Genomic DNA, 27,169 nt, shown 5'->3' on the forward strand with positions numbered 1-27,169 from the left:
TAACTCCAGCATTAAGACAATACAAGAAAAAATCAAGTTATTGAGAAAATCTGGTAGACTAAAATCCAACCGGTGTTATTTTGAACCTGTACACTTGAACTATCTTAAGTTTCCAGGTTTAATTTCTTAAAATTCTCATGATCAAGAACAATTCAATAAATATTTACTAATGTATCTTCAAAGGAATAAAATTGATTATGACACTTTCCAATTTTGCCTTTGAGCCAAAGGGGCTAAATTCCTCATTTGCTAATTGATTTCTAGTTTAACAGTCTCCAAAAATGTATTTTAAAGTTAAAGGGCTCTAATGTCTAACCATTGGTTAGAGAGAGATAATTTTTTAAAAACTGATATGGCAGCCTTTTACATGTAGCATTTATTCTGAGAATATTATCACATTCAGAAACAAAAAAATAGGAAATCACAATCAATATGTATATGTGCAATTCCAATATTGGTCTGCAATAATAATTCAAATATTTAATGAGTGAAAGGCTAAAATGGGGCTCTCATTCTCAAAAAAGAAGAGTTCAAGACTCTCTAATGGCACATCCTTCACAATCTGTAAAAGATTCTGTTGCCTTTTAAGAAAAGATGCCCCCTCCTCCCTCAAAATATTTTCTAATACTAAAGGCAACTTCTATCCCAGAAGATAATACCAGAAGTTTAGATACTCTTTCAGAAAAGCAATTGCTAATTAATAAATGGGAAAGACAAAATTCCTTTAATCGGCAGCATAGACCTAAAAACATACCAGAAATTAAGAACTTTGTTGGTAAAATGTTATCATTATCTTGTGAAAGGCTTTTTAAATGTGACTAAGTCTGTAACAAATTATTTAAATTGCTCTAAAAAAGTCCATGAAGCAAACTATTCTTAGACTGAGGTTTTAAAATTTATTTCATTAACTTAAAGTTTTAAGCTTTCTGATGAACAATGAAGAAAATGATTTTCAATAATTTCTAACTTTCTCAGGACACTTCACGAAGACACACATTTAAAATAATCTTTAAAATCTTTTATAAAAATAGCAAAAAGTAATTTTTCTTATTTAAAAAAAATTCTGAATAACCATTACAAATTATTCTTAGAATTTAATTTAGTTTAATTCAAATCTAAGAAGAGAAGGAAGGCAGGCTTTGGGGATCTATTTTAAAAAGGTCATTATGAAACCAGCAATTGGTATTAAAAATATTCTTTGGTAGATCTCCCCAATTATCTAATTTTTAAGGCAAAATTATAACTTTTGCCTTGTAGTTGGTTATTATTTATTCACATAAGATGAATTTTTAATTTACCACAATTGTTATTTTACTCTGAAATTCTTATCTACCAAATTCTTTACCATGAATTTTGGACATTTTAGTCCATACTTATTGTTATATACTTTCATTGTTTAAAATTCTTATTTTTAAAAGGCACCAAAAAAAATTTTTGCTTCCTAACACCTTCACATTGCTAGGTTTTCTATGTTTTTAGATTAAGAAGATTCCACTTTTAAATGTAAGGGAATATTTTAAGCAAATTTCTTGTCCTATTAACCTAGGACATAACTGCATAAGTTCATTCATTCTACACATGCACACACATTTTTTAGGTAGTCATCTCAAATTCCCAACACACACTGTGGTTAGTTTTAATACCATGATCCTGTAGTAACTCTGTTTATAAGACATCCAGGGACTTTTAAATACTAACAATTTTAATGCAGCATAACACTACCTTTTTAAAAAAATAAGATATTTCTGTTTTATAAAATTTTTAAATGTTCTGATAAGCATTTTTTTTAAAAGAGCAAAATTCTTAACAACAAACACCAATACATACGCAAAATCAGAAAACAAAAATACCCAAGTGCCCTTGGAAGTTCCACACCACCATATCCTTGTCAGTACCACCCTGTAAAGAGGAGGCAGGGATAGCTATAAACAGTGAGTATAATGCAAACCTCTGGGCAGCAGGCTAATCGATTTAAAAGTAAAAATCAAATTATGTCCCTGTAATAATTTCTACTAGGCTTTCATACACATACATTTCTTATAACTTCAAATGTTAATAGCTCAATACTTTTATAAAATGTTATAATCTAAAAATCTTAATTTAATTTCTCAAATGATATTTTACAATGAAATTTGCAAATAAGATATAAAAGTTAACCTAATATAAATGAAAAGTAGTAACAACGGATTTCAGGTTTGAGCATTTCAAAAAATTTAGGCAATAAAATACAAAAAGCAAAAATTAGTTACCTCCAAAGTATTCTTACGGTAAAATAGAAAAGAATTCCCATGCATGAATTCTAAAATCAGGTTAACTTTACAGCTAATCAATCTGATTTACCCTGCATTCATATTTTACTTATTTGTAAATACTTTTCCATGACTACCTAAACACTTTCTAATTGGTTAAATATGCTACCTATATTAATTCCCGCTAAAACTAAAGAAACTAAAGGTCTACCTTTGTTTTTCAGAAGTGACTGATATAGTTTCAAAGTATTCAATGTTTCAGAAAAGGTGTTTATCAGGTTCTTAAGACATTTAAAAATGGCTCAAGGGATGATTTATAGCCCTTTTACCTTGATCATATTCACTACCTTGGATTTTGTTGAACAGATTCAGTTTCCTCCTTTTGAAACTCTTCCCTTACTCAAATAATTAAACAATCTAAAATGTTATCAATATAAAGAGAAAAAATTAATATTTATTTCTTATACACTTGCAAACACACCAAAAAGAATATGTATTCCAAGCAATGTAAGTAAGTTTCTTCAGTAGAAGTTTTTTTTCCTTGGGGATGTGTGTAACTGGTAATTTTTTATATATCTTAATTTTCCAAAGAACAGGATTCTAAAGAAAAAATATTAAAACATTCTTAGATAAAATTATTTTGACTACACAGCTCAAGAGGCAAATGATTACTGAAACAAAACTTCAAAGATAGCTATAGATATGTTTTAGTTATCTGGCTTTCCAAATCTCACTTAAGACAGGAGCATCACATTTAATTTAGGAAACAACAAATTTAATCCTTAGAAAGGAAAATTTGCAGAATATCAAACCAAAATGTACATAGTGACAATCAGGATTACATTAAAAATGAAGGAATAACCCCCACCTGTGCATGTTATTAAAACACAAATAGCACCCTTCAAATTTTAAAACTATACTGATAAAGCAAATTCACTAATTTATTTTGCTATAAATATCTATTTACTATTTACTAAAATATTTTGGTAATAATATACAGATATAGAATGTGTCAATATTAGCACACACTTATAAATCTTCCACAGCAGCTAAATTCTTTATAGAATTTCAAGTAGCAAAAGTAGGCACATAAATTTCAAATAAGACTATCAATATATGAGGTTTCTCCGATTCCAACTGAAATAAAGATTTTGAGTACATAACATCATGACATTATTTCTGTATATTGGTATAATTTAATAGTAGCTTCAGAAAAGGATGTTCAACAGGTAGTATTTCTAAGGCATCACAAAAGCTCAGTACAATCACTTCAAATTAAATATTGTGCTGTGCCCCATCTAAATAAGACTTTCTAAGCGATTACAGATTTTAGATTGGTGCACTCTGAGTGCATTTTCTAATCAGACAAGTAGCTAGTTGCATAAAATACAAACATGAAGAAAGTTTTACACCACCCTATATGAGAGGAAGAAAAAAAATCACAACAACAGCACTTTTATTTAGATTGACAATAAACCAGTCATAGTGTCCACACAACCTGAATAACACGATGATCTAATATAACTTGAATTCCTTCATTTTTTTATAGAGATTGAATTTATTGATATTAGTATCTGGTTTGTCAAAGTGGCAATTATTCAAGATCTAAGTCTCATTTATTTTAAATGCACAGCATAATTCTGACTACTTATAGTCAATGTAACTGTCTTGAGCCAAAATACAATGAAAACGTAAGATAAAATGAAAAGGCTTTGTAAGTCTTAATGGCATTCTGAAACCTCTGGACAGAAGATCATTGGGCATGGAGGAGTTTCCCTTCTCTATTGATAGCTTAATCCTTTTCCAATCAATTTTGATTTAACTGTGGGTGATGAGATTAATCTTTTAATGAGTTCTTAGAAAGTTGTAATTGCTTCCAAAATCAGAAACCACAAGATGATGTACTCAAACACGTTACCGATGTGATGTTGTATGGAGGTGTTTACAGAAAGTTGGAAGAACTCAGTTGTAAACACAAGTTAACATACAATAGACTACAAAAATAACTTGTTTATACAGTAGGGCAAGAAAAAACATTCTATATAAGAAGTCTAAAAATTCAGCTCTAACTTTAATCCATGTCTATAAATCATAAAAAGAAGAGGAAATAAGAATTTATTTCAGAAACTCCATATACCTGTGGAAAATGGAACACAAGTAATTTCTACTGAAGATTAACCTTAATCCCCATTATAGTACAGCTAACAATTTACACATTTTAAATTTTGAAAATATCGTGGAAATCTAAAACATAAGAGCCGATAGTAGTTTATGGTCAGTAAACACTTTCTGTTAAATAACACAAATAAATTCAACTTAGAAAATGAAAAATCATAGGGCTCAGGATTTTAAAAATCTTTTCATTTCAAAGGCGCAAAGTTACAGCCCATGCATAGGATAGACTTTAAAAATGGATGTGTAAACTTTTCCATGGTGTTGGTGTGTGTGCTTTCCTTCCCCCTAAAGAAATGCCTACTGCTTACAATTTTAAAGAATCTTCACCACTCTGTAATTTTCAACCAGAAGTCCTCAATGTACCTTAAGCCAAATTGAATATTAGGTATTTTACAGTTTTTACAAAATGGATGTAAAATCACATTATTGGCATACACAGCTCTTTGATCTCACTGCACAGAATTCATAACTGTTCAATAATGCTATACCATTACACCACACACCTTAAACTATTTCCATTTTTCCACAATTCCTTCCAAAATCAGCTTCCAAAGCAAAGCAATGTAACATGAAAAGTTCCTGGGAGGGCTTGTTACACAAAGGAACAGCTTGGATACAAACTATACACATATCCATCTTCGGTTGAGGCTGTTTATCCCTCCTGTCCCTCCATCACTCCTATGGGTGGGTGCACTGGAGTAACAGAAAGGGAAGGCTCTTCCATCACCACACCCTCCCAGCACCTCTGCTTTTGGTCCTCAGACAGTGATTCTGTGTAGGTGATGAAAACCATAAGAAAAGAGAAGCTGTCCCTTTAAAATGCCCTGCTCTGTCCCATATCCCACGTGGAACCAACATCAGCAGCACTTTCCCATTAACATCAATGTGATGCAAGAGACATCATCCTTTTATATACATAAAACCAGAAAACCTCAGCTTAACATTCTTTAGGAAGGATGAACAGGTGAAGCAAACGTGTCAGGAAGGGGGAAACCAAGCAACTCCACACCCCTCCCAAAAAGGTACTCCAGCCTTGCACTCCAGCCTCTCTGAGCACCATCACCTCTCTATCCCTCCTCTGCAGAGCCCAGTTTAAAGAAAGGAGGGAGCCACTAACAAAACCTGAAGCATAAATGCGACGAAAATGCAATCTAAAGCCGGAAAGGTTTATTCTTCCAATCACACATATTAACTCTATTAAGAAAATGGCATCACTTTTTTTTCCACCCAAAAAAACCCCGCAAAGATCATTAAAAGAGAGTTATAAAATAGCAAATATAGTGTTTATCTTATCTCAGATCAGTCCACATTACCAATAAGTTTAGCAGTTTCTGCACTACCACCTCCCCCTTCGCTCCCCCTGCTTCTCTTGCATCGGATTTTCACGTTTTCTCATTGTCGGTTGAGTTATAAAAGGCTTTTGCCCTTCGAAAGTTTTAAAAAATAAATAAATATTAACTCCTTGGTCCCTGCAAAGTCAAAATGGACTTCAGGGGAAAGGCGGTACATACTTTTACCTTTAGCGAGAAAAGGGGGAGCATCCCGGATTTTTAGGGATTTTTTGCGATTTTTTAAAAATTTTTATTTGGTTATATGCCTGAGTTCTCCCTCCATTTTGGTTGTTTATGATACTGACAACAAGCTGTCCCTGCTCTGTGCCGATCTCCTGCTTTCATTTAGCACCCCCTCCCCCTACCCCCCCTCGCAGCCACACACCCCGGGCTCACACCTCCCTGCAGACCCCGCACCCCGACCCCGGCTTGCCCACCTGAGGAAAGGGCAAAAACAAATTCATTTCTCCAGAAAAGAAAAACCTCTTTTGAAAAAGGGGCAAAGTTACCCCAAGTCACTCAAAGTGCCCCCCAAATATTGCCGACTGCGGGTTTCCGCCAGGCCCTTTGGGAAGCGACCTTCCCCCGGGATGTTTTGGTGGAAAATGCGGAGAGTTTACTCTCAAAACTGAATTTATATTAATTTTTCCCTTATTTTTCGGGTCTCTAATGTCTTCCGCTCTCGCTGCTGCCGCTGCCGCTGTCACAATATTCACAGCACCAGAGAGGAGGAGGAGGAGGAGGAGGAAAACTTTTCAAACTTTCCAGACCCTGAATAAAGGTTTTTTTTTTTTTCCCACCGACCTCACCTTCGGGTCCCCAGCCGCATCGCCCCCTGCCCTGTCAGAAGCGACTTCGGGAGTCCTCGCAGCCCCGCGTAATTATTTTATTTTATTTTTTATTATTATTTTTTCTCTCTGGGGTCCTGAGCAGGGGCTGAGAGTAGCACAAACTTTTCCTCCTCCTGCCGCCGCCGCTGCTCCTCTGCCCCCTCGGCTAGTCCCATAATTTAAATAACCCTGATATTTCTCCCGCTAAACGCCTCGCCGCCGCCCCGGACCCCCGGAGAACTCACCGCGGGGCTTTAACATCCTCCCTCCGGCCCGTCCGCCGCCTCTACACCGCCCGCGGAATTTCTAATAATTTTTTTCTCATATTTCGGGCTGGACGCGGCGGGCCTGGAAATTGTTTCCTTACGCCTCTTTCCAGCAGCCATTGTAGTGTATGCGCTGCCCCTGCAGCCCAACTTGCAGCTGCCGCCGCCGCCGCCGCCGCCGCCGCCGCCGACGTCGCGCCCACCGCTGCCTCCCCCTGCCTGTTCGGCCACCGCCCCCGCCTCCCGTCGGCCCGCCCCCAACCCCCGCCCGCCGCTGCGCCCGCCCCCCGCGCGCGCTCCGCCCGGGAGCTGGCCACTCGGAGCCGCCGCTGGCGGGAGTCGGCCCGCCCATTGGGCCATGACGCCGCCCGTCAAGCCGAAGTGTTAAGAGACGGGCCGCGGCTGGGGGGCGCGGTGGGGCGGGGGAAGAGGGGGCGGGGTCGCGCTCACCGCCCCGCCCACTCCTCCCGCCTCGGCCCTCCTTTCGCCAGGCGGAGGCGGGGCGAGGCCCGCCCGCCCCTGCGGCCCAGGGCCCCGCGCGGCTGTCAGTCTGGCGGCGGCGCGCGCCGATTGGGCGGGCTGCCGCCGGGGAGCGGGGGCAGCAAGTTGGGATGCGCGCTACTTAAGGTCCTGCTGCGTGAGCCATTGACGTGTTTGGAGCTGGAGACGGCCTGGGTGCTGGCGAAGCGGAGGCCCGAGGTGAGTGGTTCCCCCGCCCTAACTCCGCGGCGGCCGCAGAAAAGCGGGAAGAGAGGGATGCTCTTGGGCCGTAGTGGGGCCCGAATCCACTTCTGCGGCGCGGAGGCGCTCCCGCCAGGCTTCACCGCAGCGTGAACCTCTTCCCGTTGCTCCTCCTCCCGCCACACGGGTCTGTTCGCTCCCGGGGCGAGGAAGATGACCCCTGCCTAGTCCGGGCAACCCCAGCTCTTCTTCCACTCTCTTGTGTAGCCTCTGAAGCGCAGTTGCCGGCCCCACCCCCAGTTCCCTGCGTTTTCCTCGCCCCTTGCCTCTCTCGGCATGGTCTCAGGGCACAGCAAGGTGTGTTCACCTGTGCGCGCCGTCCAGGATCAGACGCTGACGGGCTACAATGCGGAAGGCGGCGAGGCCTCGGGTTCGCCCCTCGTTTCTCCTTGCCCTGCCCGCCCACCTCCGGCAGGCCACCCTTGACTTCTTGCCCCCTTCCCCTCTGCACCTGGCAGTGGGCTAACGTCACGGCGTGTGCAGCTTCCGGGTTTAGCAAAGCCGCGGACCCTGCCCGGGCTCCGACCACTGGGCGTGTGGGCATGAACGTGTTCAGAAACGTTTCCTTCCCCCTCGTCTTTCAAAGCTACTTAGAGAGGGGGGACGTGAACCACTGGATGGGAAATCAGGAACTGTTTTATTAAGCAGTTTGCCCTTTGGAGTGGATTTTAGAGTTATTCTCCGAATGTGCTATGGTTTTGTGGCCCCCTCCTTCATATCTTTGCTTGGTTTTTCTTTCTGGCTATCCTCTGCAATTAGTAGAGCCTTGTAACATTTGTTTAGTACATTCAAAAAGTAATAGATAAGGCCCCTTTAGCGGAGCACTCGATGTTGCACTTCAGCCCTGCTCCTCACTGTAAATTGACATTTCCTCTTCAATTCCAGTTAATACACGAGGAACTCATGCAAAGGAGGGGACTTTCGGAAATCCAAACTTAGAGTGCCTTGTATTTAGAATCCGGAAGGAAAAGGAAATGAAATGTGAAGAAACTCATGCACCAAACTCGAACTGGGTATATGTGATGTTACCTAGGTATTATTTTTGAAGAATTTCTGACTGACAATAAAATATAGAGTAGAATACTTTCATGTAAGGCACGAAACTTAAATTTAATGCAAGGTTGTCTGATCCTTGTTGAGATTATTAAGTCTAAGGTGTATGAACAGCTAAGAAGAGTTCTGTGTTCTCCCATCACACGATAGATGTAAAAAAGAAAGCTGTGAATTTATTTACTATTATCATCTCTCTTAGGTTAGGAAGAAGTCAAGTGTGGAAAAAAATTGTCTTCAGGAGAGGAAGAAGCTTGTAGATATAATTGAACAGCATCTTGATTTCTTTTTTGCCAAGATGTTACTGTTGGCTGGATATTTTCTTGTATTGTTCAATGAAAATCATAAAATTATTATTCAGTGATTACTTAATGGACACCAGAATAACCAAACCCTTTTCCATTCTTTTTTTTGCAAAGGCTGGTCTCCTTTGGCCTGCACGTCCTGATCTTTCCCATAGTAGAACTGGGCTGGGTGTCTCTTTTTTTTTTTTTTTTTTGAGACGGCGTCTTCCACTGCTGTCGCTTGGGCTGGAGTGCAGTGGCGCGATCTCGGCTCACTGCAACCTCTGCTTCCCAAGTTCAGCGATTCTCTTGCCTTAGCCTCCTGAGTAGCTGGGATTACAGGCGCGTGCCACCACGCTCAGCTAATTTTTGTATTTTTAGTAGAGAGGTGGTTTCACCATGTTGGCCAGGCTGGTCTTGAACTCATGACCTCGTGATCCGCCCGACTCGGCCTCCTAAACTTTTGCAAAGCTGTATCTCTGGGAATTGAATTGGAGGATTACTGAAGCACAGTAGCATTCCCTGACTTCCTGCAACGCAGGGAAATAATCAGTTAAAAAGAAGATGCCACTGGAAGTAAAATTTCAACTGTTTTGTTTTTGAAACAGTATAGCTTTTCATAATGTCAACTAAGCAATAACTTGGCTTTTTGGTGTGTTGGCTACCCTACTGTTGGCCATAAAATAGGCACTCTGGTACTTCAGTTGATGAATGTTTTTGCTAAAGTTGGACTGTACTGAATTTCATTCTTATTTTGTATGCTAATTAGTGTAAAATAAGGAAGTAATTGTTGGAATGCATACTGTATTCTTAGGTTTTATTAGTACATTTGGTTGCTTAAACTTAAGAAGAAGAGTAAACAACAACTGGATTATAATTGAACTATCTTTCTTTTTTGTTTTTTTGAGACAGGGTCTCTCTCTGTCGCCCAGGCTGGAGTGCAGTGGTGCAATCACAGCTCACTGCAGCCTTGACTTCCTGGGCTATCCCACCTTAGCCTTCCAAGTAGCTGGGACCACAGGCACACGGCACGACACCAGGCTAATTTTTGTATTTTTGGTAGAAATGGGGTTTCTCTGTGTCGCCTAGGTTGATCTCGAACTGCTGAGCTTAAGCAGCCCTCCCGCTCCAGCCTCCCAAAGTGCTGGGATTACAGGCGCGAGACACCGCACCCGGCCGGTAGATGCATTTGAATCCAATATATGGCCTTTGTGTTGAGGCATGGCAATACAAAGGAAAAACACGTTCAAGTTTTTATTCACAAAATACAGAGAATACATGAAGTTCCTCACTAAGTGATCATTATGCCAAAATCAAAATTTCAGGTACTTTTAGTGGTGTTGAGATGTATTGATTTATTTTCTGTCAACTACTGTATAATTATTTTTTTTCTGTCTACCCTCAGTAAGAAGACTGTTAGAATGCCCTTGGTAACACAGAGGCTGAGAGATCCTGACATAAATCCTTGTTTGTCGGTAGGATGGTTTGCTTTAATTTTCATGAGTGTTAAGTTGGAAAACCAGGCTGCTTCTAGTTTTGTGGGCCTTTGTTTTCTGCAGTTGTTGAATAAAGTTATTTATCTAGAAAAAATATTGCTGGCCAGCGTATCCTATTTAAATAGAGCATTTTTAGATGTTTATAATTTCTCTAACAAACATTCATCTTTTCTTTAGTTTTCCTTATTTGTATAATATGCAAGCATTTGGTTGTCACTGTAAAACTAGACAGGAAAATGTAACACTGAGAATATTTAGTCCAAACATGGAAAACTGGAAGGTATGATATTTTTAAACTGTCACTAACATTTATTGTTTCACTAGCAATAATATCATCATGTCCTTGACAACCTGGCTGAGAGTAATGGGCTGATAATAGAATTAGCCTATTTAAAGCTTAAAGGTTTTCACAAAGGTATCTGATAAACACAATGTTTTAAGAGTAAGCTTTCATTGGCATTTATTTGGTATGATTTGCAATACTTACTTGTGGCTTTGCTACGTTTGAATAATGTAGTTATCATACTGGTCCCATGAAAATTATACTCTTTAGTTATATGCATTTTCTAAATATATACATTCATTAAATATTTGGCATAGAAATTCAGCTTTGTTCTGTTTAGGTAGAACATGTTTCTTAGATATGTGTTGCAAACTGTCTACCCATATAGCTAAAGCTTTCCTTTAGATCTGTGGTGCCCAACCTTTTGGGCACCAAGGACCGGTTTTGTGGAAGACAATTTTTCCACAGACGGGGAAGGGGGTGGGCGTCAACAGGCATTAGATTCTCATAAGGAGCTTGCAGCCTAGATCCCTCACATGCACGCAGTTCACAATAGGGTTCATGCTCCTATGAGAATCTAATGCTGCCACTGATGTGACAGGAAGGGGAGCTCAGGCGGTAAGGCTCACTTGCCCACTGCTCATCTCCTGCTATCTGGCCGGGTTCCTAGCAGACCACAGACCAGTACCACTTTGTGGCCTGGGGGTTGGGGACCCCTGCTTTAGGTGACCTCCCAGAATCATACCTTTCACTTTTAAGTTTTTCTTAAAACTTCCAGTTATTCAATCTACTTCCAGTTCACACAGCTTAAATTTAATCCCTATGTGGCACCTACTTTGCTTTGAATTTATAGCTTGTGTTGTTGACTTTGGTTTTGAAGTAATATCTATTAAAATTGCTTATATAATAGTGTATTTGTATAATGGAATAAATGGTAGCCAAAAATGCATTGAGATGAATGGTGTTAATTTAGGTTGTCTTGATGTAGACCAGTTATTAGTGATTTACTTGGAATCTTGAAACCAATATTATGATCAAACATTCAAGCCAAAGTGAAAATCTGGAAAAGCAGGAGAGATGTACTGTGAGTCAGGAGATGGATTCTGATTCTAGTTGTGCAGTAGTCATTTAACACATTGCACTTTGCCTCAGTTTCTTACTAAAATGGTTACTGGATTAATTGATCACAGTTATTTGGTTCAAATTCCTGTGATCACATATTCAGAAAACTGGCCCACATTATAAAAAGGAAGGTGTTAGCCTGAGCAGAGTGCATACTGGGATAGTTGGCGAGATTGTCCAGTTTTTATTAGTCTCCCCATCAAAATGAACACAAATGAACTATTTCACATTATTTGCTTCTGGGGAAGCAGCTTTTTGTTTGTTTGTTTGTTTGTTTGCTTTTTAGATCCTATTGTACCTTTTAAATGATGCCTCTCTTATGTCTGTAAGGAATCTGATGCTTCCACCAGATGTCTGGATGAAAATAACTATGACAGGGAGAGGTGTTCCACTTACTTCTTGAGGTACAAAAACTGCCGGAGATTCTGGGTAAGCCTAGATTGGTTAGCTTTGTGTTAAAACCCATCTCCTAGGGTTGAAACTGAAGCCTAAAATTAGTCAGTACCCATAATCCTTTCCCACTCATGGCTGTAGGGAAACTTAACTTTTCAGCTTTATCCTCTGTGTGCTACTTTAGCCCTGAAAGATCCTTGAGAGCTCTTGTTAGCTGCCTCGTCGTCCTCTAAGCTATAAGAATGCGGTTTTAATATAGGTGGGTCTTCTTAGGCATTTAAGTATCTGCGGCCCTAAAACAATGTCTTTGTTATAAATTTAGTTTTCCTGGAGATGAACAGAATGTTTAACTTCCCTTGTCATAACACATCATGTTAGGCTTCCATTTCTGCCTTTTTCTTTCTCACTGCCATCCGTGGAAGTTAAGATCGTCCATTTTTCTGAAAACATTGGTATATAATTTCTGTTTCCTTGAACCACTGGATCCAGCTATTTCCTTTCCCTTTGCTAAATGCACTGTTGGTTTTATTTCACGATTATTCAGTAGCTCTTCTTGACGGACTGTATATACTTTTGTACTTTGTATATTCCCATCCCAATTGCTGTTAATGTATTCCTGTGGGAATGACTACTTCTATTTAATTGTTAATAATTTAAATACGTTTATCTGGAGTCCTATAATTAGGTTTTGGGTTTTCTTTTTTTTTTTAAAAAAACTTGGTTTTTAGAATTTCCTTTTTGAGGAAGCAATAGCAAATTACTGGCAAATGATTAGCATTTAATACATGACTGATTTTGGTTTCTTCTTTTTTATTTTAATGCCTGTACACAGAATTCTATCATGATGCAGAGAAGAAAGAACGGAGTGAAGCCATTTATGCCTACAGCAGCAGAAAGAGATGAAATCTTGAGAGCAGTGGGAAATATGCCCTATTGAATGTTTGCATTAAAAGTGTTTATATAACTTAGAAGCAGATGAATATTTCTAATAAATGCTTGCTGTAATATTTAGGACTGTACACCCCTCACCCATACAGATCTTAAGTTCTTCAAGTGGAGACAGTGAAGTCACCCCGTGTCCTTTTTGCTTGCTCTCAGTGCCATGCTGATGGTATGTTGCTGCTGGCTGTGCTGTGACATGAGTTTGTATGACTTTCTGGAGGCATGGAGTTAGGTAAGGCTACATGAGAAATTGAGCTTTTCCACTGGGTTTTGAAAGAAGAGTATGATGTGAACAAGTAAAGACTGAATGGGGCTGAGATGAAGGCATGTTTCCAAGGAAAGGAAATGTTATGAGCAAGAGTGTGAGGCAAGGGAAGCTGGAACCACATTCAGAGAGTATCCTGTAGATTGCTCCACCTAGAATCTCAGGTGGGTGGAGCAGTGGTGGGAGAAGACTGGAAAGGTAAGTTGAAGGTAAGGAATGTGTGGTGGGCCTCAGATCCCAGGCTCATTCCTCAAATCACTTCTTACTTCCCTCACTTATCTTTGTTTAAATAAGTAGTACATTCACTAGGGGTAAATGGGTTTTTCTAAATAAATGACATAAAAAAGAACTGGTTGTCTTTCTTTAAAGAAAGTCTTAGTTACAGGATTCTGTGATTAAAATCCTTAAATATTGGGTAGCCTTCTGCAGCTGTAGTATCAGTTTTTGAACCACAGTAATGAGAAGAAAGACAAATGGATTCCCTTAAAAGTAGGATTTTTATTTGCAGGATGAGTTGGGCAGGGAAAAGGGTCAGGGTTCATCCCGTGAACTCAACACTGGGATGAGACTAGAACTTCACTTTATGATATAAACACAATACGATTATTCAGTGTGGTGACTGGGGTAGATTGTGAAGCAGCCCTCCTTATGCCCACTGCCTTTTAGAATCGTTTGTTTCATTCACGGTAGTTTTATGAAGACATACTATTATTAAATGAAATTTAATGTGTACTTGAAAACATTGCTTTTGTCCCTTCTCTTCATCTGGTCTTGGGTCAAGAACATTGTTTTAATGGCTGCCGACAATGAACTGTCTGTCTGAGTCTAAAACCAAGCTCAGGTTTCTAAGCTACATGACCTTGATTGTTAAATGTAGTTATATTTGAATAAAAAATGGATCATTTCTAAAATTCTTTTGATTTGTATTGACTGCTATAAAAATGATGGATTAAAATAGGACCAGAAAAGAATGAATGCATACCTGTGTAAGAAGTATTTTTGTACTTTTAAGCACACTTGTTAAAGGGCTTGGAATTTTAATGTCACTTCTTTGAAGGTACATACCAATATCAACATTCATCTTGTAACTAGTTGTCCTGATTTCACTCTTGTTGAGTCTTTATTTTCAGTACTTTGCCTTATTGCTGAGCACTTCAGGTAAAGACTTGGACACCCACCTTTCCACCAGGCCCTTGTGCCCACTGGGCCTCTGGGTTGAGGTTGATGTAGGTTCAAGAACTGCAGTTGGCTGCTGGGCGCGGTGGCTTACGCCTGTAATCCCAGCGCTTTGGGAGGCCGAGGCAGGTGGATCACGAGGTCAGAAGATCAAGACCATCCTGGCTAACATGGTGAAACCCTGTCTCTACTAAAAATACAAAAAAAAAAAAAAAATCAGCTGGGCGTGGTGGTGGGCACCTGTAGTCCCAGCTACTTGGGAGGCTGAGGCAGGAGAATGGCATGAACCTGGGAGGTGGAGCTTGCAGTGAGCCATGATGGCGCCACTGCACTCCAGCCTGGGCGACAGAGCGAGACTCCATCATAAAAAAAAAAAAAGAACTACAGTTGGCTTACCAGTGGCACTCTGTAGGGAGCTATAGTTCTGGAGACTGGGGAAGAAACTTTTTTTGAGATGAGTGCCACTCTGTTGCCTAGGCTGGAGTGCAGTGGTGTGATCTTGGCTCACTGGAACCTCTGCCTGCCAGGTTGAAGTGATTCTCGTGCCTCAGCCTCCCAAGTAGCTGGGATTACAGGCACCCATCACCACGCCCAGCTAATTTTTGTATTTTTAGTAGAGATGGGGTTTCACCATGTTGCCAGGCTGGTCTCAAACTCCTGGCCTCAAGTGATCCACCTGCCTCAGCCTCCTAAAGTGCCAGGATTACAGGCATGAGCCACTGCACCTGGCCCAGGGGAGAAACGTTTAAATGCTCAGGACCAAGGGGTAGGTCAGTCCAAACCTGGATGTGGGGGCAGAACTAGAGCTGCAGGGTTCGAGTGATCACCAGAGCCTCCCTCCTAGGACTGTGGCACAGGGAGTGCACACAAAGACAGGCCTCTTACTTGACATCCCGAAAGACTTTAAAAAGATAACAGCCTTATTGAGATATGTCATGTATATCAACTCTTAAAAGTATGCAATTCAGTGATCTTGTGTATTCATGAAGTTGTGCAGCCATCACCACAATCGATTTTAGAAAGTAATCATTTCATTACCCCCAACTGAAACCCTGTACCCGTTAGTACTCACTCCCCTTTTCATTTTACTTTTTATATTTTTTTTTGAGAGAGACTTGCTCTATTGCTCAGGCTGCAGTGCAGTGGCGCAATCTCGACTCACTGCAACCTCTGCCTGCCAGGCTCCAGCGATTCTCGTGCCTCAGACTCCCGAGTACCTGGGATTACAGGCGTGAGCCACCACGCTAATTTTTGTGTTTTTAATAGTGACGGGGTTTCACCACGTTGGCCAGACTGTCTCGAACTGCTGACCTCAGGTAATCCACCCTCCCCAGCCTCCCAAAGTGCTGGGATTACAGGCGTGAGCCACCGCGCCTGGCTCATTTTATTTTTTAGAGATGAGATTTCACTTTGTTGCCCAGGCTTCAGTGCATTGGCATCATCATAGTTCACTGCAGCCTTCAGCTCCTGGCCTCAAAGCATCCTTCCGCCTCAGCCTCCTGAGTACCTGGAGTTGTATCTGCGTGCCTGGCTCCCATTTTCTCCTAATGCCAACCTCCAACACTTAGGCAACTGGTAATCTACTTTCTGTTTATCTTATTGCCTATTTATGGACATTTATATAAATGGAATCATATAATATGTGGTCTTTTGTGACTGGCCTCTTTGACAACCTAATGTTTTCAAGGTTCATTTATGTTGTTGGATGTATCAGTACTTTAGCATTCCGTTGTATGGCTATACCGCATTTTATTTATCCATGAATCAGCTGATGGGCATTTGGATTTCCTCTTTTTGCCTATTATGAGTCATGCTGTTTTTTGAACATTTTGTACAAGTTTTTATGTGGACATTAATTTCTCCTTAAGATATGTACCTAGGAGTCGAATTGCTGGGTCAGGTGGTAACTGTTTAACCTTTCGAGGCACAAACAGTTTTTCAAAGTGGCTGCACTGTTTTACAATCCCATCAGCAGTGTATGAGAGTTCCAAATTTCTCAACTTCCTCATTAACACTTGTTATCTGCTCTGGATTACAGCCATCCTAGTGGGTGTGAACTGGTATCTCCTTATGGCTTTGATTTGCATTTCCTTGATGGCTAATGATGTCGACCAAATTTTAATGTGTTTATTGGCAGTTTGTATCTCTTTGGAGAAATGTTGATTTGGATCCTTTGCCCATTTTTAAATTGAGTTGTCTTAATTACTGAGTTTTAAGAGTTCTATATATACCAGATACAAATTCCTTATCAGATACGTGGTTTGCAATTTTTTTCTCCCATTCCGTGAGTTGTATTTTCACTTTATGGTGTACTTTGAAGCACAAAAGTTTTTGATTTTGATGAACTCCAATTTTTTATTTTCTTTTGTTGCTTTTGGTATCATATCTAGGGAAAGCATTGCCTAATCCAAAGTCACAAAGATTTCCACCTTTTTTCGTAGAGTGTTATGGTTTTAGCTCTTACATTTAGGGCTTTGTATATTTTGAGTTAATTTTTGTACATTATGAGGTAGGAGTTAGGCTTCATTCTTTTGTATATGGCTATTCAGTGTTCCCAGCACCGTTTATTGACAAAGACTATTCTTCATTGAATTGTCTTGGCACCCTTGTTGCAAATTTGTTGACTTGTACATGTGAGAGTTTATTTCTGGCCTGAAATTCTATTCCATTGATCTGTATAGGTCTATCCTTATGCCAGCACCACACTGTCTTGATTACTGTAGCTTTGTAGTAATGGCACAGCTCTTTGATGATTGGTTTCTATAAGTGTGTTTTTTATAAAGTACTTTCAATAACAAACTAATTGTTTTGGGATTTTTAATCAGCAAATCCTTAACATATATGTAATGACTCTGTCCAGGCAAAACTTGTTCAGTTTAAAATTTGTCTTCAGTAATTCCCTAATTCCTAGTTTGCCTCTTTACACCTACCCTGAAAACTTCAGTATACTCTTCTTACAACCTGGTTGTTCAAGATCTCATGGCACCACTTTTGAGTGGCAGTCTTGGGAGTTTTTCTCATCACCACTGTTAAATTTGCCTCTATTGTATTTATTTCCAAGATTCTACTCTGGGAGAGGTGAAGCTAATTAATTTGATAAATTGTGTCAGTGGGCGCCATGAGAAATTTTGGCGTCAGGCAAGCCTTTGATATCAATTATCAACTAACAAAATATAGAGAAGGCATTTTACTGTGTTCATGTGCATCTCTGTCTTGCAGGAACCATCTTATTACAGATTCTTAGTGGGTTGGGGGAGGATGGTGCACTGTGTCTGTAGCATGGAAAAGCATCTTTTTTTTTTTTCCTTTTTGAGAATCGGATCTAGTATTTATAAGCTCCTGGAGGACATAATATCATTCACAGTTATAGCCATAATGCCTGGTCTGCTTCTATTATATAGTAAATGGTCAACAAATGTGTGTGTTTGAGGAGGTGGTGGCTTTTAAAATTGACCACACTGAAAAACATGCAGGTTCAAACAATGCAAAAGGGTATATATACAGTGTACAATAAATCTGCCCCAGAAGCAGCCGGTGTCAAGTTTTCAAGATTTTCCATGCATATAAAAGCTTGTCTATTACATAAAAAGAACATCATAGTACATGAGCTATAGGATACCTTGCTTTTTTCATTTAATGATATTAAGCGATATTAAGTTTGGAATGATTTTCTATCTGTGATTATAGATTTACTTTATTTCTTTCAGTGGCTTCAGTTTCTGTTTTATGATATACCATTATTGAAGCAATCTCCTGTTGATGAGTATGCTATAAACAAGGTTGCAACATCTTTGTTCTTGGGTCTTTGTCTGTGCATGTTTTTATCTGTAAAATTTCTAAGAGTGGAATTTCTAGGTTAAAGCTTTCTGCATTTGTAAATGTCTAGATACTGCAAATCAATTGCCCTCCAAAAAGGACCACACCAATTTATATGCTTATAAACAAAGCCTGTGAGTGTTTCTTACCTGACACCCTCAGTCCCACTGGATACTTTAAAACTCTTTCATCCTTACCAATCTAATCAGTGAAAAATGGAACTGCAGGTTATTGGTATTCTCTTGCCCATTTAAAAAATGTTGGTGTGAATGATTTGGGGACCCTTGGTCTATCAAAGAAATTACCTTTTTGTCGTATGTATTCTATGTGTTTTCTCTAGTTTGTCTTTTAACTTTATTTTTTGCTTGTAAAGATATTTCTGTACAGTGTTTTACATTTCAATGTAATTAAGTGGATCAGTTTTTTTATTTATGATTTCTGGAGCTCAATAAATATTAAGTGATTCCAAGTACCAGTACTGCTGTTACTGTTCAATTCTACTCCACAGATATTTGCCAGGTGTCTATAATGTGCAAAATGCTAGGCTAACATTGTGGAGGAGCATGGATGAATAACACTTTCCTGGCCCTCAAAGAATTCCACTCTGCTGTAAGGGAAAATGAAACAAGCACCATAATAGGAATAAGAGCAAACTTCTAAGAGGGGAGCCTCAATAAATACAAAGGGGCAATAAACACATAGCATGTTGGAGGAGAAGTACTTCCTGGAGCCAGGGTGTGTAAAGGGAGGTAGCAAGAGAAAAAGTCTAGAAAGGTAAAATGAGTGTAGATTATGAAGGGCCTTGAATGCAATGCTTGGTATTTTAGACCTTATTCTGTATGCAAGAGAAAGCTATGAAGGATTTTGAGATGGAGAGGATCAAATCTAGTTTGTGTTTAGAAAAATCTAGAGGCATTGAGGCAGACAGGTTATTACAGTGATTCTGAATCACAGTGCAGCTGTCTTAACTTTTCTCCCATCGAATCTTACCCCCGACCTCCCACTGCCATTCCTTCTCTATACTATGGCCAGGCAAATCTTTCTAAAACACAAATGAAATAATTCCTCTGCTTGGGAAAAAATTCCCAAGACCTGCTCACCACCTCAGGCACACGTTCACATTTCTTCCCTTGGTTTACAAAATGCTCTGAGAGCTGACACGTTTATGAAGGGAGCAGCTTGAGGAAGTTAGAAAGGGATTTGGTTTTGGACACATAAGACCCAGCCCATGTCCTCAATGACCTTAGATTTTAGTTAGATAGACAAACATAAAATTATCTAACTACAGGCTGAGCATCCCTTATCCGAAATACTTAGGACCGGAAATGTTTTTTATTTTGATTTTTAAAAAAATTTTGGAGTACTTGCATTATACTTATCAGTTGAGCATCCCAAATCTGAAAATCCGAAATTGGTATGCTCTAATAAGCATTTTCTATGAGCGTCAAATCTGGGATTTCAGCACTTTAGATTTCAGATTTTCAAATTTGGGATGCTCACCCTGTGCATTCCTTCTATGCACACTCACCATTCCCAATGTATCCTATTTTCTGAACTTGAATGGCCATCTCTTGACTGCCCAGTTAAAATTTCACTTGTCTGTTCAGGCTCAGCTCATATGAAATCTCCCTAAGGCCTTCCTCATATGCCCAGTCAGAATTCTTCTCCCTTCCTCTTAATTCGCCCTCATCTCTACCGTAATATTCACTTTTTGTACTCTGGGTAGCTGGGTACATTACTGAACGTGGTAAAATTCGGCAAATCAAGTCACCTAAATGCACTCTAATTATTTCACCTTCAGTTTTTATTTTGCAGAGGAAAAATAAAAGAATAAAATGTAGTTTAAGCATCAGTTGCTTTATTCCAAAAAGGAGACTAAAAGAGGCAGATTTGTTTTGCTTTTCAGTTATAAACACAAGAACAATTTTCACTCATAATCTTCCATGTTATGAGTAGTGTCTGTCATTGCTTGTGTCCGTCAGCACATGACAGCCCTGCAAGTGTCAAGTGTGGTGCTGGTGAGGTCTGAAGCCAGGCTTCCTGCCCCGTTCAGAGCCCGCGGTTTCTCTCAGAGCTGCTGGGCTTTTCCTCTGACAACTGGATGGTGCTATTATGCAACGAAATGCAAAGTCTGTTTCAGAACACATGCTTTTTTTCCAGGAAAACTCTTAAATTACATTTAAAAAACTGTTAACCTACAAAAACTTTAGGTGACTGTACACTCTATTTTCTGCTTCTTTTGTCATTGCTTAGTGACCACAAATGAATAGGCTTGAGATAGACTCAGATTACTCCCACCAGTCCCGGTAAGAAACTAAAGGAAACTAAAGGAAAATCAGGTTCATTGCAAAGCCTCATACTTCAGTATTGGTGGGCTGAAGGAAACAGGGCCAGTTATAAGGAAGTTTAAGCAGGAAGAGAGGAAGTGATAGAGACTGATGAGGCACTAGCAAGAAGAAGAGAATGGTTCACTGAGTACAGGATGGGGGCTGTGTATTGCAGTAGGTCCTGAGGATAAAAGATCATCTACCATAAACATGAAGATCCTCATGCCAGAATCTCAACCACAAATCCTGCTGCACACGCAGAAGTAAAACAGAGCAGGGTGTGGAAAGAATGTTGCATTCAGAGTCCAAATATCTGGGTGTGAGTTCTGGCCTTGTCTCTTATCACCTGGATGGTCTTGAGTAGATTGCTTCATCTTCAGCACCTTTCCTTCTGTGAAATATATATTTAAAAAAATAATCTATAGGTTGTTGTGAAACCCAAAGAAGGTTCCCATGTGTTGTGCAAGTAGACATTATTAATATTTGAAATGCATCTACATAGATACTCGATGTATTTGTAATAAGTAAAAGCCTCAGCTAATTGTTGATTGACTCTGGTAAAGCCATAATATCAACTACTACTTCTTACTTACTTTACTCTTCTTACTCAGCCACCTCTTAAACCTCTCTCCCACCCACCCCTCAAAAATCCAAAATGACAATTTAAAAAACTTCTCCACCTCTCCTATGAAAAGTTACAAAAAGCCAAATTGTTTGTTCTTTTATTTCACTCCTTTTAGTTTTATTATATAACTTGGTCCAGAATGTTCTCTCTCGATAATTTTCTTCTCCTTCACATCCTACCATGATCATAGTTCCTTGATATATACCTGGAATCTCCAATAAGCAAGGAGTACAAAAACATTTTATTGGGGGGAGTTGGCGAGATTGTAAAAGGAATTGGACCTATATACCAAATCATTGAGAAGAAACTTAATAGCATCCATCAACATTTAGAGCACAACATATATAGGTAAAGCTGACTGTCAGCTGGATTGTCCCACTAACCATAACCAGAAGTCCTCTGCTTTCTCTTCCTTCCAAAGCTGTGTTTCATTTCCTTCAAGAACTGCTCTAGTCTCTTCTCACTTCCACTGAAATCTGTGTGCTAATTCTGCCTCTCCTAGTCCTGTTCCTCAAGCAACTCTTCAACCTCACCTGCAGCTTCCTTGCTTTCCACCTTCCCTGTGCTGTAGCGCTGAGTACAGCTCTAGGTGGCTCTGTACATGATTATATGTTGGTGTCTATCATTTTATCCCACATTGTACACATAGGTTTTATCTGTCACATCCTGCATGAAAATGCAGAAGCAGAGACCACTGGGGTACTTCATATTTGCACAGCCCTTTGCAGTTTATAAGATATTGTCAGAAACATGATCACCTTTAAGACGCAATACAACCCAATGAAGTCGGTATTTGTCCTACTTTGTAGGTGCAAGATGGAAACTCACAAAGTTTAAGTGACCTGCCTACTGAACAGGGTTCTATGTTGCCCCCCCTGCCCAGTTTCTCCTGTGGTGAACTCCACCTGCTCAGTGTCCTTCATTTCCTTTGCAGCTCCTGACTGTGACTATTATTCAAATTACTATTCATTTCACCATTTCATACTTACTGAGTGGTACACGCACAAAAAAAATGCTTCTGTAGAAGATGTAAAAGTGAATGAGGATGTTTATACTGTAGGAGAAAATTACAAATTAACAAATACCATTGATTGGATAACTGATTCTCTACTAAACCTTCTTATGAACTCTAAGAAGTCTTTCAAAATGTTTGATTCTGTATACCCTGCCAACCTCATCACACCCTCATCCCATCCACTGTTATCCTCTGATAACAGTGAGAGATGACATTGGTAAGAGATGATAACATGCCCTTTGTCATAAAGTCAGAAGGAAGAATAAGGAAAAAAGACTTGATCATCTGCAAAGTGGACTTCTCCCCCCCTGGATAAGTAGGCTGGTTTTGTCATTTTCTTATGCTGGAGTTTCCTAACACATAAGTGGACTCCTTAAAGACTTGGGAGTTGTGGACTGGCATGGGGTGTTTTGAATTTACGGTACACACCCTGGGCAACGAGTGTCATCTCCCTGTTTCTTTCACTTCATGTATACATATATGTCATCTTGTAGAACAGAATTCCAAACCCTTGACAGCTTCTGTATATAATTCCTGATTTTGAAGAATGTCTTTCGTAACTTTAATAGATTGCATTTGTCTCCCTCTCTGGAAAACAAAACCAAAGGACCACCACTGCAACATAAAACCCAGACAATACTCCTGCAATCCTGCTAAGCTGAGGCTGTACATCTCCAGCCTTCTCAGCGTTATGACTCCCCATGCCTAGTACAAGGGTGTTAGACTAGTGTTTGGGTCAGTTTCCTATGTTTCCTTTTTAAATCTCATTACTTATTTGCTTATTTATTTTTAATTGTTGTATGGGGATGGAAGAGAAGATATGAAAAGCTGAGGAAAGAGGGTATACAATGGGAGGTGTGTCACTGGTGATTAGAGGCATGGTCTCTTCTTTTCACTGGCTGGATTTATAATTCTCCTTACTTATTTTTAACTGGGAGCTTTGGATACATTCTTAGATTTAAAAGTCTCAAGTTCTGTAACTGTAAAATGCCAGCCTCAAAGAGTGACCTGTGGATACTGAGTAAGACAATGTCTGTAAAAAACAGCACCGTGACTGGTTCATAGGAAGCACCAATAAATATTGGCTACTTTTATTATTCTCTATTGCTACCTTTTGAAGAGAAAGGAAAATAAAAAGACACTTATGAAATCTCTGTTGAAACAATGGGGTTATATTTTGGTTTTTATCTGGTGAAATAATAGATCAATATTCCCTAACCGCCATGCTGTTGAGCTCCTGATGTTCTCAAAATTGCATCCTAGTCTTGAGTAAGAATTCGTTATTGCTGAATGATTATAAAACTAATTATAGTTATTTTAGTATCTGGATATCTCTAAGGGAGAGGGCAGACTCGATAAAATTGCATGGTGTTGCAAGTCATTAATCTTCAAGAAGACAGTAACATATTTCCAAAGATAGCCAGAGCATATTATAGCAATTAATTGGAATAGAGACCTTCCTCCTAAACTATAAAATAAATGATGGGATGGGATTTCTTAGAAGGGGTGAGTAACCATAAGAGGGACTGCATTGTATAATGAAACATTGGGCACTCTGAAGAATATAGGCTAGAGTGGGACAAGGAAAGGATGTGTTTAGATTAAATAAAAGTTCTGGGCAATGGGGAATGTGGGAAGAAGGTAACAAAAGAGAGAAGAAGCCAGGCACAGTGGCTCACACCTGTAATCCCAGCACTTTGGGAGGCCGAGGCAGGTGGATCACAAGGTCAGGAGTTTGAGACCAGCTTGACCAACATGGTGAAACCCTGTCTGTACTAAAAATACAAAAATTAGCTGGGTGTGGTGGCGGGTGCCTGTAATCCCAGCTACTCAGGAGGTTGAGGCAGGAGAATCGCTTGAACCTGGGAGGCAGAGGTTGCGGTGAGCCGAGATCATGCTCTTACACCCTAGCCTGGGTGACAGAGCAAGACTGTCTCAAAACAAAAACAAAAACAAAAACAAAAACAAAAACAAAAAAAAGAGAGAGAGAAGAATGACATGGACAAAGTTTAATTTGAAATTTTGCCAAGGCTTTGCACCTAGAAATGAGGAAAGCAAGCAAGGAAAAGATTTAGAGATGAGCAGGGTACACATAATGACTTGAGCATTAGAGACATAGCTATCTTTCAGCATTCGTTCATTTGTACAATAAATATTGAGTACTTGCCGTGTGTTACACTGTCCTTGGAACTGGAGGTTCATAACTGAACAAAATAGGCAAGATCCCTACCCTCATGGAACCTATATGATAGTGGAGAGAGATGGACAATTTGCAATAAGCGCAATAAGTGAACCAGATACAATATCAGGAAGTTATAAATGCTGTGAACAAAAGGATCCATAAGGCAAGATAAGAGGGGCTGGAGGTGTGTGCCTAGAGGGCTAGGGGTGGGGAATAAAGGGATGCTGGGGAGGAGGGAGTGTGACTGTACTGAACATGACAACGGGCAGGGGCAGCAAAACTTGTTCCTTCCTGGCTACCACCCAGATGGGTGACTTAGCTTCTTGCTATCCTATCTGACTGTGTATCTATTGAACCTCTCCTGGGTTTTAGAATGTGCAAATAAAAGAGGTCATATGAGTGTCCCTATGAGAGCAGGAGTGGGCATTTAAGGAACTTGGAAATAATGTTTATTGAGGTAATGAAAATGCAGCCGTGAATAGTAGTGTGAAAGCTTTCTAGGGTTCAGGCAGAAAAGGATTCTAGGGATGCCAGGACAAAGACAGTGCAATGAACTTTGAATCCACAGACAGCAGGGAGTGAGTTTGTGTATTGTCGTACAAAAAATAAATGAAGGCTGTACATGAAGTTCAAAAATACTTTCAATTTTGAATGTATAGAATGCCAAACATCTTTGGCAGACAGCTCCTTCTCTGCTATGCTGTCTGACGCATCCTTGCAAGGTTAAAAAAAAATATGCCAAACGTCTTTGAAGACAAATCCCTTAGCACAGAGGATTCTAAGGTCCTAGGTGGAAAATTCAGTTAGTCCTTTGCTATTATAATGCCAAGCTCCTAGATGATTGCCTCAATTTCTTACTTCTCCAGGACATTGCACTGTGTACTCAGGGTCAAGCCTGGAGCTGGGATCAGGGGGCTGGTGTAAGATACCTGTGTGAGATTGGAGCAGTGCAATCTTAGGTAGAAGGAAGAAACATTTTCCCCTCTTTTAGAAAACATTCCGTTTGTTGTCCTGGCTGCTGGAGGCCATGCTATCCTAACCACATTGTTTAGTGGTGGACCTTTATTTCTGACAGAGGCAAGCACAGTGAGTCCACGTTTCAAAATGTGGAGGGCCCCTCTAAGCCACAGGGAGAATTTGCCAACCTCTACTCTGTTATAAATTGATGGCACAGTGGGAGTACTGTTTTCCAATTCCCACCTCTTGACTAGAGAACCAATTTAGGAGAAACAGAGGAGCAAGGGCCCTTGTGCCAAGTTCTCAGACCTTCCCAGGGCTACCCCCAGGGTGAGCTCAGCCTTTCGTCTGAACACCACACAGATTGGAAGGCACGATATGGGGTGAGCGTTCGCTGAACCACCTATCTAGTTAAACAGGGTTTTTAGCCTCTGATGCTCCAAGTTGGGGCTTGAATGCTTCCAAAATAATAAAACAATATATCACTTCTCAGGATATGCTGGGGGCAGTGACGTCTGAGTGAATGGAATGAATGAGACAAAATCACCTCCACACTACAGAACACTGGAGTTCACTCTGGGTAGCCCAGCCACACAAGATGCTGCTTACATCAAAATATTCCACAATATTCCACCCAAATTAAAGCAATGGAGACAACTAGACAGTGATATAGGAACTATACATCAACAAAGGACGAGAAAGTTTCTTAACACTGACAGGCAAATAGAGAATAAATAAGTGAAAAATAGGCACTTGAATGTTTTTGCAATTTTTTTTCAAGCTTGGGGGATTCTTTTGCAGCAGATTTTCTGGGCACCAGAAAGGGATTACAGGAGATGTAAGAAACAAGTGAAAGACAGAAAGAAGCAGACAGATCTGGAGGCACAGAAAGTATATTTAATTTTAATTCGAATCTAAACATTTTTATGGAGACTTCAGGGTTTCTGGCTTGGCTGCCTAAGTCGGCTACGAGTTGCAATTGTTTCATATTGTAGAAAGAAGGAAGCATTTCATGGAATTGTATTTTCCCCTTTGTTTTTCCTTGCTTCATTGCAAAATGTTAAAATGAAAAAGTTTACTCTGTGGTTTATTCTAAACAAATTCAATTCAGCATCCAGGTATTACTGCTCTACCGGCCAACTGAAGTACTTATTTTGAAAAGTGTATTTCTAACTCTAAACACTTAAATCCATTGTGGTTTATCATGTCAATGTATATTTTGGAGCGTGCACAGCTCTGCGAAAGCCTGTGGAAATTCCTTAAAGGAGTCTGTGAAAGGACTCAGCTACAGAGGCGCAGCCCCGTTTGCAGAGAGCGTGGATCTACATCGCAGACATCTCATGGCATATTCTGAAACTGTCCCTCCTAAAAGGGAGCTGAATTTAGGCCCCAGTGGGGTAAATGTGTCAACCAACCAAATAAGTTGTTTTTCAGTTACTACAAACAAAATTCAAGAACCAGCATCTGTATGGGTGAGTGAGCTCACATTCTGAAATAAGAAAACTTAAGTTTGTACAATGACTTCAATTACAACTTAATCCAAGTTTTTCTCAGCTGATATCCAGTAACAACTTTGTAAAACAAGTCAGATTCTAAAGTCTCTATTTTCACAGTTGAGGAAAATTGAGATTAAATATTAATCAG

At 39.9% G+C, this 27,169-nt stretch overlaps 2 protein-coding genes across 10 annotated transcripts in view; one reads left to right on the forward strand and one right to left on the reverse strand.

Annotated features, from left to right (window-relative positions):
- PLAG1 (PLAG1 zinc finger) overlaps window positions 1-7,080 on the reverse strand; it is a 50,659-nt gene extending 43,579 nt beyond the window's left edge. For 2 of the 4 annotated variants that reach the window (XM_024251614.3, XM_063726656.1), the window contains exon 1: window positions 6,831-7,044. The gene's annotated coding sequence lies outside the window, so the exon portion shown is untranslated. Of the gene's footprint in view, window positions 1-6,830 lie in introns of all 4 variants that reach the window. The other 2 variants (XM_009243818.4, XM_024251613.3) reach the window with 2 other exon arrangements.
- A 305-nt stretch (window positions 7,081-7,385) lies between these two features.
- CHCHD7 (coiled-coil-helix-coiled-coil-helix domain containing 7) lies at window positions 7,386-14,338 on the forward strand. Of its 6 annotated transcripts, none has more exons than XM_009243819.4 (5): window positions 7,386-7,550; window positions 8,478-8,625; window positions 10,332-10,401; window positions 12,114-12,256; window positions 13,053-13,196. In XM_009243819.4, exons 2-4 carry the CDS (start codon window positions 8,567-8,569, stop codon window positions 12,228-12,230), a joined length of 246 nt encoding a protein of 81 aa, XP_009242094.1. In that variant the 5' UTR covers window positions 7,386-7,550; window positions 8,478-8,566; the 3' UTR covers window positions 12,231-12,256; window positions 13,053-13,196. The 6 variants fall into 6 exon arrangements, with proteins under 6 accessions (XP_009242094.1, XP_054417609.1, XP_002819144.1 ...); XM_054561634.2 differs by having other exon boundaries at window positions 8,478-8,605; XM_002819098.5 differs by having other exon boundaries at window positions 7,387-7,550; window positions 12,158-12,256; window positions 13,053-14,338.
- Window positions 14,339-27,169: the final 12,831 nt, after the last annotated feature.

Source organism: Pongo abelii, chromosome 7 (assembly GCF_028885655.2).
Source record: "Pongo abelii isolate AG06213 chromosome 7, NHGRI_mPonAbe1-v2.0_pri, whole genome shotgun sequence".
Lineage (NCBI taxonomy): Eukaryota > Metazoa > Chordata > Mammalia > Primates > Hominidae > Pongo > Pongo abelii.

Excerpts from the sequence above, each read along its gene's own strand:
- CHCHD7 (XM_002819098.5), top strand. The coding sequence starts at position 8,567 with ATGAAATGTGAAGAAACTCATGCACCAAACTCGAACTGGGTATATGTG. Across the intron at positions 8,626-10,331 it reads GTATATGTGATGTTACCTAG|TAAGAAGACTGTTAGAATGC; the intron begins GTATTATTTTTG and ends GTCTACCCTCAG. Across the intron at positions 10,402-12,157 it reads ACATAAATCCTTGTTTGTCG|GAATCTGATGCTTCCACCAG; the intron begins GTAGGATGGTTT and ends TATGTCTGTAAG.